Source organism: Arachis hypogaea, chromosome 10 (assembly GCF_003086295.3).
Source record: "Arachis hypogaea cultivar Tifrunner chromosome 10, arahy.Tifrunner.gnm2.J5K5, whole genome shotgun sequence".
Lineage (NCBI taxonomy): Eukaryota > Viridiplantae > Streptophyta > Magnoliopsida > Fabales > Fabaceae > Arachis > Arachis hypogaea.
Window position 1 is genome coordinate 106803784 of NC_092045.1, and position 13234 is coordinate 106817017.

The 13234-nt window shown below is 29.3% G+C and overlaps 1 protein-coding gene across 4 annotated transcripts; it reads right to left on the bottom strand.

The window, feature by feature from the left end:
- Positions 1–2766: 2766 nt before the first annotated feature.
- Positions 2767–9085, bottom strand: LOC112716330 (type I inositol polyphosphate 5-phosphatase 8). Of its 4 annotated transcripts, none has more exons than XM_025768217.3 (7): positions 8516–9085; positions 8313–8412; positions 8064–8174; positions 7311–7952; positions 4304–4570; positions 3570–3753; positions 2767–3128 (listed from the first exon to the last, which is right to left on the bottom strand). In XM_025768217.3, exons 1-7 carry the CDS (start codon positions 8661–8663, stop codon positions 3054–3056), a joined length of 1527 nt encoding a protein of 508 aa, XP_025624002.1. In that variant the 5' UTR covers positions 8664–9085; the 3' UTR covers positions 2767–3053. The 4 variants fall into 4 exon arrangements, with proteins under 4 accessions (XP_025624002.1, XP_025624003.1, XP_072061454.1 ...); XM_025768218.3 differs by having other exon boundaries at positions 4304–4537; positions 8516–9069; XM_072205353.1 differs by having other exon boundaries at positions 4304–4537; positions 8564–9003.
- Between the last annotated feature and the right edge of the window lie 4149 nt (positions 9086–13234).

The window sequence follows — 13234 nt, forward strand, 5'->3', positions numbered from 1 at the left end:
TTTGTACAAATTCACCGAAAATTCTTAAATAATACACCTAAATGTCTTAGTTTTACCCCAAAATTTGCTGCAACTACAGAAAAATATTTTCTCTAATGCTGCATTTTTTTCTTCTTCTTCTTTTTCTTATTTCTTTCTTTCGTTTAGTTGAATGAATGTAAGTTCATCCTCTTCTAAGTAATTTTGCAGTATTATGTGTTTTTTCTTCTTCTTTGTTTGATTTTTTTGTTTTTATTCTTGTTAAGAAAGAGTAAAACATGAAGAAATTTGAGAAGGTAAAACAAAAAAGGAAAGATGAATAAGAAAAAAAAAGATGGTGATGATGATAAAAAACAAAGAAGAAGCAGCAGAAGATGAGGAGGAAGAAGGGGAAGAGGAAGAGCTTTGAATTATGCAGAATTTATCAGTACAAAATTATCGAAAATTCTCAAACAATACACCTAAATGTCTTAGTTTCACCCCGAAATTTGCTACAACTACACAAAAATATTTTCTCTAATGATAAATTTTTTTCTTCTTCTTTTTTCTTATTTCTTTCTTTCTTTTAGTTGAATGAATGTAAGTTCATCATCTTCCAAGTAATTTTGCAGCATTATGTGTTTCTTCTTCTTTTTTGTTTGATTTTTTGTTTGAATAAATTACCATTTGTACCCATGAAAGATACTGACACGGACAAATGTACCCATATAAGAATAAAACGACAATTGTAACCACGGAAGATGGCTTCTGTGTGCCAAGAGTACCCTAACGGATCAATTGCGTAACCCAAGTCCGGGTACTCTTGGCACACGGAGGCCATCTTCCGTGGTTACAATTGTCGTTTTATTCTTACATTGGTATATTTGTCAGCGTTTATATCTTTCATGGGTACAAATGGTAATTTATTCTTTTGTTTTTATTCTTATTAAGAAAGAGTAAAACAGGAAGAAACTTGAGAAGGTAAAACAAAAAAGGAAAGATGAATAAGGAAAAAAAGATGGTGATGATGATATAAGAAAAGAAGAAGAAGCAGCAGAAGATGAGGAAGATGAGGAGGAAGAGAAAGAGTTTTGAATTATGCAGAATTTATTAGTACAAATCTACCGAAAATTCTAAAACAATACATCTAAATGTCTTAGTTTTATCCCGAAATTTGCTGCAACTACACAAAAATATTTTCTCTAATGCTGCATTTTTTCTTCATTTTTCCCTTATTTCTTTCTTTCTTTTAATTGAATGAATATAGGTTCATTCTTTTTCAAATAATTTTGCAATATTATGTGTTTTTTTACTTCTTTGTTTGATTTTTTATTTTTATTCTTGTTAAGAAAGAGTAAAACAAGAAGAAACTTGAGAGGTACTACAAAAAAGGAAAGATGAAAAAGAAAAAAAAGGAAGAAGAAGCAGTAGAAGATAAGGAGGAGGAAGAGGAAGATCTTTGATTTATGTAGAATTTATCAGTACAAATCCACCAAAAATTCTTAAATAATACACCTAAATGTCTTAGTTTTACCCCAAAATTTGCGTCTTGCTATGTCTTATGCACAGACCATACACTTCCAGAGCTTCTCTCTATAAGTCCAACTTCTTATTTAGGTTTTCTCTTGACTCTCCCATAAGGACGATATCATCGGTAAAAAGCATGCATTATGGCACAGGCTCTTGGATGTGCTCTGTGAGTACTTACAAGATTAATGTGAAAATGTTTGGGTTTAAGGAAGATCCTTGGTGTAATCCTATACCAATAAAAAATTCATCTGTCCCACCACCTTGAGTTTTCCCACTTGTTGTGGCCCCATCATACATGTCTTTAATTGCACGAATATATGCGATCCTTACTCTCTTCTTTTCTAAAACCTTCCATAAGACCTCCCTTGGCACACTATTGTATGGTTTTTCCAAATCAATAAACACCATATGTAGATCCTTTTTATTTCTACAATACCTCTCCATCATCCTTCTTAACAGGTATATTGCTTCGGTGGTGGATCTGCCTGGCATAAAATCAAATTTGTTTTCTGTTACTTGTGTTTCTTTTATCAACCTCCGTCCTATCACTATTTTTCATAACTTCATGGTATCGCTCATGAACTTGATATCTCTATAGTTTCCGTAATTTTGTATATCTCTCTTATTGTAGATAGGTAGACCTTATTAAGGGACCTTTTTGACTTATAACAAAAATTTTAGGAGACCTATTTAGCTTTAAAACGTCAAAGTTTTGAGAATAAGGGAACAGTAAAAACGTATCTATCTCCTCAAAACGGCGTCGTTTGAGTTAAATAAACAATACTTTTTTAGTTGATTGGTTGAATTTTTGAATTGAATCATAAAAAATATTGGCAAAAAAAATCTAATTTTAAAAATACAAAAAATTAAACAAATTGTCTATTTAACTCAAAATATAAACTAATTTAATTATATTGATAAATTTAAATGAATAAACAAGCTGATGCAATAAATTTGATCCATTTTAAATATTCTAATAGGTTAATACCAAGTACCAAGTACCAATTACTATAATTGTTATTTGCAATATTATTGTACTCTTGGCCGCAGTTGACCTAATTTCTTTCTTTTTCTTCTGTTTTAAAAATAAATGATATCATCACATGCATTATTGTGAAGAGGCTTAAGTTTGTTTGCTGATTTCTAAAAGGACGTAGTAGGTTTACAATGAACTTGCAAATGGCAAAGTATTGGAACACAATATAATTAATTAGTTAATTATTTCTTATACTTGTTTATCTTTAATTACTATTGAGTACTGATCATTGATCAATCATATTATAAAATTCACAATATTAATATTAATTGTAACGAACTTTTTTTTGTCTTGGACTAAGATCTTTCCATACAAAATCAACAATACATCTTAATTGATTATATTTCGCACTCTATTATATTTGCTACACTACTAGCTTGCAACCTAATTAATCTTAACCCTTCAAATAAATCCAAAGTAATTAATATTCCAAAAAATATTGACATCTTTATCGATAAATGATAATCACATCATAAGCATTCTTTCTAATTTACAACTTTTTTTTTCTTTTCTTTTCTTCTTCCTTGTGTTAGCAGGCTTGTACGTCCTTTGTTAACAATGATAATAAAGTGGGATTTCCATCTTCATCTTCTTTGTTCACCCCCTTCCATAATTAATTAGAGTACATAGAAGAAAATCAACATACCACTTTATTCATTCATGTAACAAAAAGAAAAAAAAAAGTTCATAAAAAAATTCAAATATTCAAAATTTCTTGCCAAAAACATTTAGAAATTCAATCATCAATGCTTCATACTATCACTTTATTCCATTCAAAATCCATCTCAACTTAACTAAAATAACTAAATTCTAAGGGTGTATTTAGTTTGTATTTTTATTTTCATAATTTTTATAAAAGAAAAAGAATATAAAAGATAAAAATAAAAATAAAAAAATATTGTTTTATTTTTTTTTTACATAATTCTAAAAAAAATACTAAAAAAATGCAAATCGAACACACTTTTAAATTATGTTACCTAGCATTATCCATAAATCATATATATATCTGGTAATTTAAGAAAGCAAAGTTAGACAGAGGTCTTACATGTGTGGGGTGTAACAATGTTGGTTGGAATTTGTGAAGTTGAAGAAGTGGTGTGGCAGATGAATTAATTTCAATGTGTGTAGTAAAAAGAGCAGAAACAGGGCGATGATCAGAGAATGTGATTTCACTCCGAGTATAATGAAGCTGTTCTATTCCTTTTCCATACCATAAAATTCTATCACACCTGTGTCAATAATAATAATTAGTGAGTATACGTTGTTACTTTGTTTTCTTCATCATTTAATTTACACAAATTCAATTCCGCCTGTAACAAAACATAGAAGTTTGGATTTGTTTAGTTTTTATTTTTATTTTCAATGTATCTTTTTTCATAATTTTATTTAAAGATTGAAAAACAAAATTTTTTCTTCGTTCATTTTTCAATATTTAGTTCACATTATTATGAGAAAATACCCAGTTTGGCCGCTGAAATTACACTCGAGCCTCAATTTAGTCGTTGAAATTTCAATTGCCGTAATTTAATTCCTAAACTTTTCAATTGACTCTATGACAGAAACTACCGCAGGGACTAACGTGATTAAAATTTAAAAAGTATAGGAAATAAATTGAGGCAATTGAAACTTCAAAGACTAAATTGAGACTCGAGTGTTCAGGAATCAAACTGAATATTTTTTCCATTATTATTTTCAAACTCTTTTATAATAATAATAATAATAATAATAGATTATAAAAGGAAAAGAAAAGTGAGTGTAATAAGTAAAGAATGAGTATACCATGCTGGAGTTCTTTGCTTTTCTCCTGATTTGGTATGGAGTCCACCACCACAGTATCTATTGCTAATGGATGATGAATACTTATATGTTGGTGCAAATTCAATGTTACCTTCTTTCCAACCTTCAAATACTCCACCTTCTTGAAGTTCTTTTTGGAGTTGGTCAAATTCATGCAAACCTTTCCAATCTTGCTTTCTTATCAGATTCCTAGCATGCTTGTCCTCTAAGTATAGCCTGTAGTTTAGGTCCCCAAACCAAAATATTCGACTGTTTCATAGTTTCAACCCACATGCATGGTAAGAATCAACTTGTTTAATATTGTTAACGTTATTTAATCATTAAAACATAGGATTTAACATAAACACTCTAACCATTTAACCAACATATCTCTTAAGAGGAGAAACTCTTGAAATCAGCAATTTTTAGTATTTTTTACTATTATTTAGTTAGTATAAATATTAAATTATCTTTAATAAATAAATTTTATTAATTTATGTATTCAAATTTTAAAAAATATAAATATAAACTGTATTAATTCATGTGTGTAAAATTCTAGTAAATATAAATACAAATTATATATTTTTTGTGTGTAAAAATATGTAAATATGAGTATAAATTATTACTGATAAAAAATAATATTTACTAATCATATAATATTATTCTATTTACTGTGTATTTATTAAAATAAAAAATTAAAAAATTTTATTATTAATAATTTTAACATGTATCTTTAAAATGTATGATAGCTAAATCCATATTCGAAAAGTGTACAATTATCTTACATTCATTTACTCATACTGTATTAGTGTAAAATGATTTTATAAGGTCAATCTACACTAATTAAACGTTTTTTGAGAATATACTCCCATACATTACACACACATACATTGAATAAGTAGGATTTATTCGTCAATGAATAATAGTTCAAATGACATAATCTCCTCATACTCAATTAAGAGGTCGTGAATTCGAGTCTCATATTTTGGTATAAAAAAAATGTGGGATTTGTAAAATTTTTGTTGTTAGCTAATAAGATACTGCGGGTAAATGGCAGGATTGACATCCTGACAGCTTAAGTTGGTTTGCAGTCCACTATTTGATAGTTTTTTTTTTTTTTGACATAATTATTTGATTGGTTTAAATTATGCATTCCACTTAGGTCATATGTTTTTTTTTCTTATCGGTAATTGCAATTTGCAAAGGACTTCTCAACTTTTTGGGTCATTGTTTTTGTCAGAATCTTTATGGGTCTTGAAAAGGACTTCACCAAAATAAGTTTGGTTAGTTTCTGATTTGGGCCTAACCCACTTTTGTGACAAAGATATATCTTTTTCTCGTGAAGATACTTTATCAATAAAGGTTTAACTATTTGTATAGAATAATACTTAAACCTTAGAAAGCCCATATCAAATTAAACTAAAGTTATAAAGCATAAAAAATAGAGGGAAAAAAGAAAGAAACGATAAAACAATAAATAATTATAGTATTAGTTTAGATATTATTAATTTATACAATACTAATATATAGACTAAGCTATATCTGAAGAATAATTTCATAGACCCAAATTAAATTTACTCGAATCTAATAAAGTGAGGTCCTTATGAGTATAAAAGGTATCTAGCTAGGTGCCGTTATTTCAGAAGATTTTGGCTGAAGTTGAAAAAGACGTTACATAATTGACGAAAACGACCAACATTAAAAACGACTAACAACTGCTCTCAAACAACTCCAGTTTCTTGTTCTTTCCTTTCTGCTACTTTCCAAGTCTTGGTAATCTAATTTGTGTTGGTTTTTCGATTTAGATTATTGTTGATGATTTTTTGTTCAGTAGCAAGACGTATAAATTTGGAAACAATTATATATATGTATATAACTTTTTTTTTTACAAAAAATAGAATATTAAAAAAGAAAATTTCTTTATTTTTTATATAAAAAAGTTTATAATTTTAAAGAGCTTCAAACAAACACACACTTTTTAGATCTCATGTAGGAACAATTCAAACAACTCATCATACATACATACATACTAGGGTTATTATATCTTAAAAAAAATAAATAAATAAAAATAAAAAAAAATTGAGAAACCGACATAACAGACATGTGAATAGATGATATCGAATGTGATGATCTCTTATATAATTTTTAGGTGGAATCTGGACAAGACATTTAATAAATAAAATAAAATAAAAATTATACTACATTTTTTTTAAGTGAACAAAAAAAAGTTGAGACCATTCATTTTCTATTTCTCTCCATTTATTTTCTTAAATAACAATTTCAAATGTAATACTCATCATACAATCTCTAACTCTCTAAGTAAAGTGGTGATACAAGAGATTTTAGTATTTTCCAGTTATAAACGAAAAAAATGGAGAAAAAATGGTGAATGCAAGATAATTAATCTCAAGAACAATGACACTTGAACTTATATTTTAAGGAGTGAACATTGATACTTTTTAATTGATAATGTCATTTTTTTATTATTACATATGTTATTTTCAAATTGTTTTTACAATGGAAAAAATATAAAACAATAAGAATGAAAAATAAGAGAAATGTTATTTCAACAACTAAAAATAACTTGACAACTTACGATTGAAGGTAAACTATCTTAATTTTTTTAAAAAGTTTTGTTAGTATTATTTAACAATTAAAGACAACTTGATTTATTATTTGTCAAGCTACCTTTAGTTACTAAAATAACATTTCTCAAAAAATAATTTTAAAAAATCACATATTTTTTTTTTTGGCAAAATATAGAAATGAGCATTTCAGTCATTCATCTTATATGAAAATTGACTTTGTCAACCCCACAATACAAGATAATTAAATAGTTAAGATATCTTAATATGTCTATAATTTAACATGCCAAAAACATGCATTCAATTATTGAATATGCCAATGAACTACCAAATCCTATCATTTTCACACAACAATATTAACAAGCATAATATATAATAATCAATAACAAAAATAGATTAAGGTAGAGAGAAATAATTAAACTTACTCATGGCCTAAGATGGTAAGAGGATGATGGTGATTATTAATATCATAATCATCTTTTGTTGTGTTTCTAGGAAAACATGTCCTCCTAAAAATCTCAGCTACTTGGTGGTTCCTCCTCCCTTCATCACCCTTCTTCTCCCCGGACGCCAAGTGAGCCGCCACGAAACAGAGGCTCGTCCCTTCGATCGACATGCTAACCGCCACGGATCCCTTGTTCCCCAAGTATCCCATCACCCCACATGCCACCGAGCACACTCTCACGTTTGAAACACGCCACTTTTGCAACACTTTTCGGTTCATCCAAACGCTTACAAACACTCCAACCATTTTTTTACTCGCAACGAGTGCATACTCGTTGCTATAATTATTTTCTCTTCTGTTAATCCTACAACACTCTCTATTCGAGTCGTTCTGTAGTGAATTATTATTGTTATTATTGTCATCCACATTAATGTGGTTGCAATAATAATAATAATTATCACAGGACAGCCTCGAAAGAGGTGTTGAATTTGGACATGAGGAACATAATTCACAAGTTTTGTTGTTTAGAGTTTTTGCAATGAGGTTGTTCCATCTTGTTGCAACTGCTTGGTCCTCTGCTCCTATCACATTTAGGGTCTTCAATGGTACAATCTCTTGAAACCTGATGAAAAAATTGAAATTAGATATAACAAAATAATGATTTCATATATAATAACATACTATAAAGAACTAATTAATTAAATAAAGATCCAAAGTAATTATTAAAATATACCCAAGAACATAAATATCGGCAGCATCCTTGAGATTTAACCAATCTTCCAAGTCAACAGCTAAGCTTCCAATAGGAGATCTCCCAGCAACATTCCAAGTACCAACAAACACCCTGAAATAATAGTATTATTATTTCAATATTATTTATTATATTATATATTGTTATTATTATTAGTATTAATCACATCAATTGAAAAGAAAAGAAAAACTATATCTATTTAGTAATTATTAAATTAACTTAATTAATTACCTTAGCTTGTTTGTTAAAATGCATGAATCAAATTCCAGAGACCCAAGGGAGAGATCCCCACCACCATAGCCACCATCAATCTCGTCTTCTTCTCCTCCATCTACAATAATAATAACAAAGCACCCATGTCTAAATTTAAAAGCATAAAAATAAATAATATATTGACAAAAAAAAAAGAAAAAAGAAAAAAGAAAAAAAATTACCTTCTATTTCATATAAACTGAAAGATGGTTTAATATTATTATTATTACCATTGTGATTAGCATCATCTTCCTTTTTGATATTGCTAGAATTAAACCAACTTCGTAGCCTCCTATAATACCTTATTGGCATCTTTTTATGTACCTCCATGGCTAAAGAAGAAGAAGAAGAATAAAAGGAGATTTAGAAAAAGAAGAAGAAGAATTGGATTTTGAGTCCATGCATGGGAAGAGAGGATCCAAGAAAATAGGCAAAATGAGCCAATAGAAGAACATTCTCTTCTGCTTTTTGGATCTTCACATCATCCAATATGAAATAAATTAAAGTTGGTTGGTTGGGTTTGCAATAAAAATGGGTTTTTATTGTGTTAATCGTCCCTATGCAAAAACAAGAGGGAAGTGACAAAATAGTGAGAGAGAGAGAGAGAGAAAGAATAGCTTAGGTTCTTCAAATTGGGTTCCTAATCCTACTTCTTTTCAGCGTTAAACACGAGGGAGGGAAATAAGAAGAAGTAGGAGTAGTAGTCATTAGTCAAGTGGGAATTGAAAAAGAAGCTTCATTGCTCTAAACACATGGACATAAGGATAAGCTGATTTTTTTTTATCTTTATTTTATCAAAAATTTTATTTATACACCAAAAATTAATCATTAAATTAGCTATTATATATTCATATATAAATATATATTATTTAATTTATTTTTAATATATATTTTATTTTTTTACATATATTATATACGAATGATTAATTTTTTTATTTTAGATGTGCACATAATATTATTGTTATTTTATTTTATATTCTTCTCTAAATACATTTAATGTGGACTTTTTTTATAAATAAATAAAAAAAAAATCATATTTACATGCATTTTTAATCAATTTTTAATTTTTTCATCATTTTAAACATTCGATTATTTAATGCAGACAACAATGGTGCAAGCATTAACTGTGACATAAGCTAAGAAAATATAACGCATTTGTTGCCAGCACAATAGCATTATAGCACTGTTCTAGCAGCGTTATAATGTGATAATGCTATATTGCTATAGCCTATGTGTTGCCTATGATATTGTGGCGAAATTTCTCACCAAGGATTGCTATATATATTCTTCCTCTTTTCCAATAACTTTCACCTTTCATATATTCTTTCTTATTTTTCTCAAACACAAATTCTCCAAAATGGCTAACAAGCGTATGGTAATTGTTGTTTATCTGAATGCAACAATATTATGCAAAGATAGTTGTGCATATTTTAAATGTAATAATTATGTTGTCATACATACTTGGTGGTTACATTCGTTCACAGAGTTTAAAAGTTTGATTTTGGTCAATATCGGAATGTTTGGAATTAAGCATGTTCGAAAAATTGGATATCAGTATATTTCACTCGACACCATGAGAAATATTCAGTATAAGGTATCGTGGCTAAAGGATAATGATCATATACGAGCTATATTCAATTGTCATAAAAAGATTGTGACTGAACAAGTAATAGAGCTTTATGTTGAGTTGGTAGACGTTTTCAGTAGTTCTTCTTCCTCACATGTAGTCCCAAACAGGTTGTATAGCAATACCTAATCAGGTGAGAAAAACTGAATCCCCCGTAGGAATTTGGTATTCTCTCCAAATTAAATACCTAAACTTAGAGCTGATTTGTTGTCTAAAGAGTCTGAGTTAGACGAAGAGTGCCTCGTATTTGGTTCTGAAAGTAACCACGACAATGATACAGAATTTGTCTCAGAAACTGAATTATCGTCTTTTACTTCCTCACGGCATATATTGCCACAACCGTTACTAGTTTGTAACCGAGCCAAACTTCTAAGACATTATTCGACATTGGACCTGGATGCGATGCAAGTGGAGCTGATGACTTTTGGTTTAGAGGGCATTGATGATTATAATGCAAATAGAGCGTGGAATTAAGGGTTGGGCATAACTTCTTCTACAGCTGAGAGTTATTTCACCTTGCCATAAAAAACGACACAGTATTGAATTGTTGAGTTTGATTATTTGAAGTATTATTGTTGGTGTAGATATTATTATGCTGTAGATTATCGGTGGAATATTCGGGTTGCATATCGACAAAATCTTGATTATTGGGAAATTAGTAAATACGAGATTATGCACACGTGCTTAACGCCAACTATATTCTAAGATCATTCAAATCTCGATAGAAATAAACTTGATATGCAAAATGATCTTTTTAACTTTTTTTATAATTTTTTTCCATTATCTTTTCTATAATTTTTTGCATTTTTTCATATAGTTCAAGATCTATTTCATTGCTATAGCATTGACATCAAATATGTTATAGCACTTTTCCTCAATTCTACAATTTTTTGTTGTGTTATAATACTTGACTATGAAATAAAGAAACAATACCTAGAAAAGGAAAAAAAAATTGAATTTTAACTAAAAACGTAAATATAATTTTTTATTTATTAAAAAAAGGCATTTAATATGTGTCTGTATATGCTTTTTGAAATAATTTTAAAATGACTATTGTATAGAGTGAAATTTGATATTCTTCTCTAAATACATTTAATGTGGATTTTTTTTATAAATAAATAAAAAAAATCATATTTACATGCATTTTTAATCAATTTTTTTATTTTTTTCATCATTTTAAACATTCGATTATTTAACGCAGATAACAATGATGCAGGCAATAACTGCGACATAAGCTAAGAAAATATAACGCATTCGTTGCCAGCACAATAGCATTATAGCACCATCTCTGGCAGCGTTATAATGTGATAATGTTATAGCATATGTGTTGCCTGTGATATTGTAGCGAAATTTCTCGACAACGATTGCTATATATGTTCTTTCTCTCTCCCAATAACTTTCACCTTTCATATATTCTTTCTTATTTTTCTCAAAAACAAAATTTCCAAAATGGCTAACAAGCGTATGATAATTGTTGTTTATTTGAATGCAACAATATTATGCAAAGATAATGGTGCATATTTTGAATGCAATAATTATGTTGTCATACATACTTGGTGGCTACATTCGTTCACAGAGCTTGAAAGTTTGATTTTGGTCAATATTGAAATGCTTGGAATTAAACATGTTCGAAAAATTGGATATCAGTACATTTCACTGGACACCATGAGAAATATTCGGTATAAAATATCGTGGCTAAAGAATAATGATCATGTACGAGCTATATTCGATTGTCATAGAAAGCTTGTGACTGAACAAGTAATGGAGTTTTGCGTTGAGATAGTAGACAATTTCAATAGTTCTTCTTCCTCACATGTAATCCCAAACAGGTTGTGTAGCAAGACCTACGTACTCAGGTGAGAAAAACTAAATAGAGCTGATTTGTTGCCTAAAGAGTCTGAGTTAGACGAAGAGTGGGTCGAATTTGGTTCTGAAAGTGACCACAACAATGATACAGAGTTTGTCCCAGAAACTGAATTATCATCTTTTACTTCCTCACGGCATATATTGCCATCACCATTACTAGTTTGTAACCGAGCCCACTTCCAAGACATTATTCGACATTGGACCTGGATGCGATGCAAGTGGAGCTTATGACTTTTGGTCCAGAGAGCGTCGACGATTATAATGCAAATGGAGCATGGAATTAAGGGTTGGGCATAGCTTCTTCTACATAGGGGTGTCTGCGGATCGGATCGGATCGGATATGGCCGAAAATTCGATCCGATCTACACAATTTCCATCGGATCGGATCGGATATGATATCCGCACTTTTTAGTGCCGAATCCGATCCGATCCGCAAATGTGTGGATCGGATCGGATCAGATATCGGATATATCCGCATAATTAAACCTTCTCTTTTTAATCATATTTCAATGTAAAAAAATTCAATAAAAATATTTCTTTCATACTTTTAAACTTATTTATTCTTAAAATATTTTTAATCAAACTCTTTCTAAATAGCAAAAATAAAATAATACAATATATGAATAATAATTACTAACTAAAACATACAAACAAGTAAATATAATATCAAACATATATATTTATTTATTTTTTAATTATTATTGTGCGGATCTACGGATCCGCGGATTGGATACGTGGATGTAGAGCAGATATCCGCGATCCGATCCGCAAAGAGTGCAGATCAAATCCGATCCGATCCGATTAATTTGCGAATCGGATCGAATCGTATCCACAATTTTCGGTTCGGATACAGATATTTACCGCGGATTTACGGATACGATCCGATCCATGAACACTCCTGCTTTTACAACAGAGAGTTATTTCACCTTGCCATAAAAAACGACACAGTATCAGATTGTTGAATCTGATTATTTGAAGTATTATTGTTGGTATAGATATTATTATGCTATAGGTTATCGGTAAAATATTCAGATTATATATCGACAAAATCTTGATTATTAAGAGGTTAGCAAATACGAAACTATGCACACGTGCTTAACACTAACTATGTTCTAAGATCATTCAAATCTCGACAGAAAACTGATATGCAAAATGATTTTTTTAACTTTTTTAATAATTATTTTCCATGATCTTTTCCATAGTTTTTTGCATCTTTCCATATAGTTGAAGATCTGTTTTATTGCTATAGCGTTGACAGCAAATATGTTATAGCACTTTTCCTCAATTCTACAATTTTTTGCTGTGTTATAATATTTGACTATGAAATAAAGAAACAATACCTAAAAAAGGTAAAAAGATTGAATTTTAACTAAAAACATAAATATAATTTTTTATTTATTAAAAAAAG

What these genes read in the sequence shown, in the direction of transcription:
- LOC112716330 (XM_025768217.3), bottom strand. Translation starts at nt 8,663, where the DNA reads ATGGAGGTACATAAAAAGATGCCAATAAGGTATTATAGGAGGCTACGA. An exon ending in CAGTTTATATGAAATAGAAG is followed by an intron (nt 8,413 to 8,515) that starts GTAATTTTTTTT and finishes TTATTATTGTAG; the next exon opens with ATGGAGGAGAAGAAGACGAG. An exon ending in CATTGTTACACCCCACACAT is followed by an intron (nt 3,129 to 3,569) that starts GTAAGACCTCTG and finishes TAATTATGGAAG; the next exon opens with GGGGTGAACAAAGAAGATGA.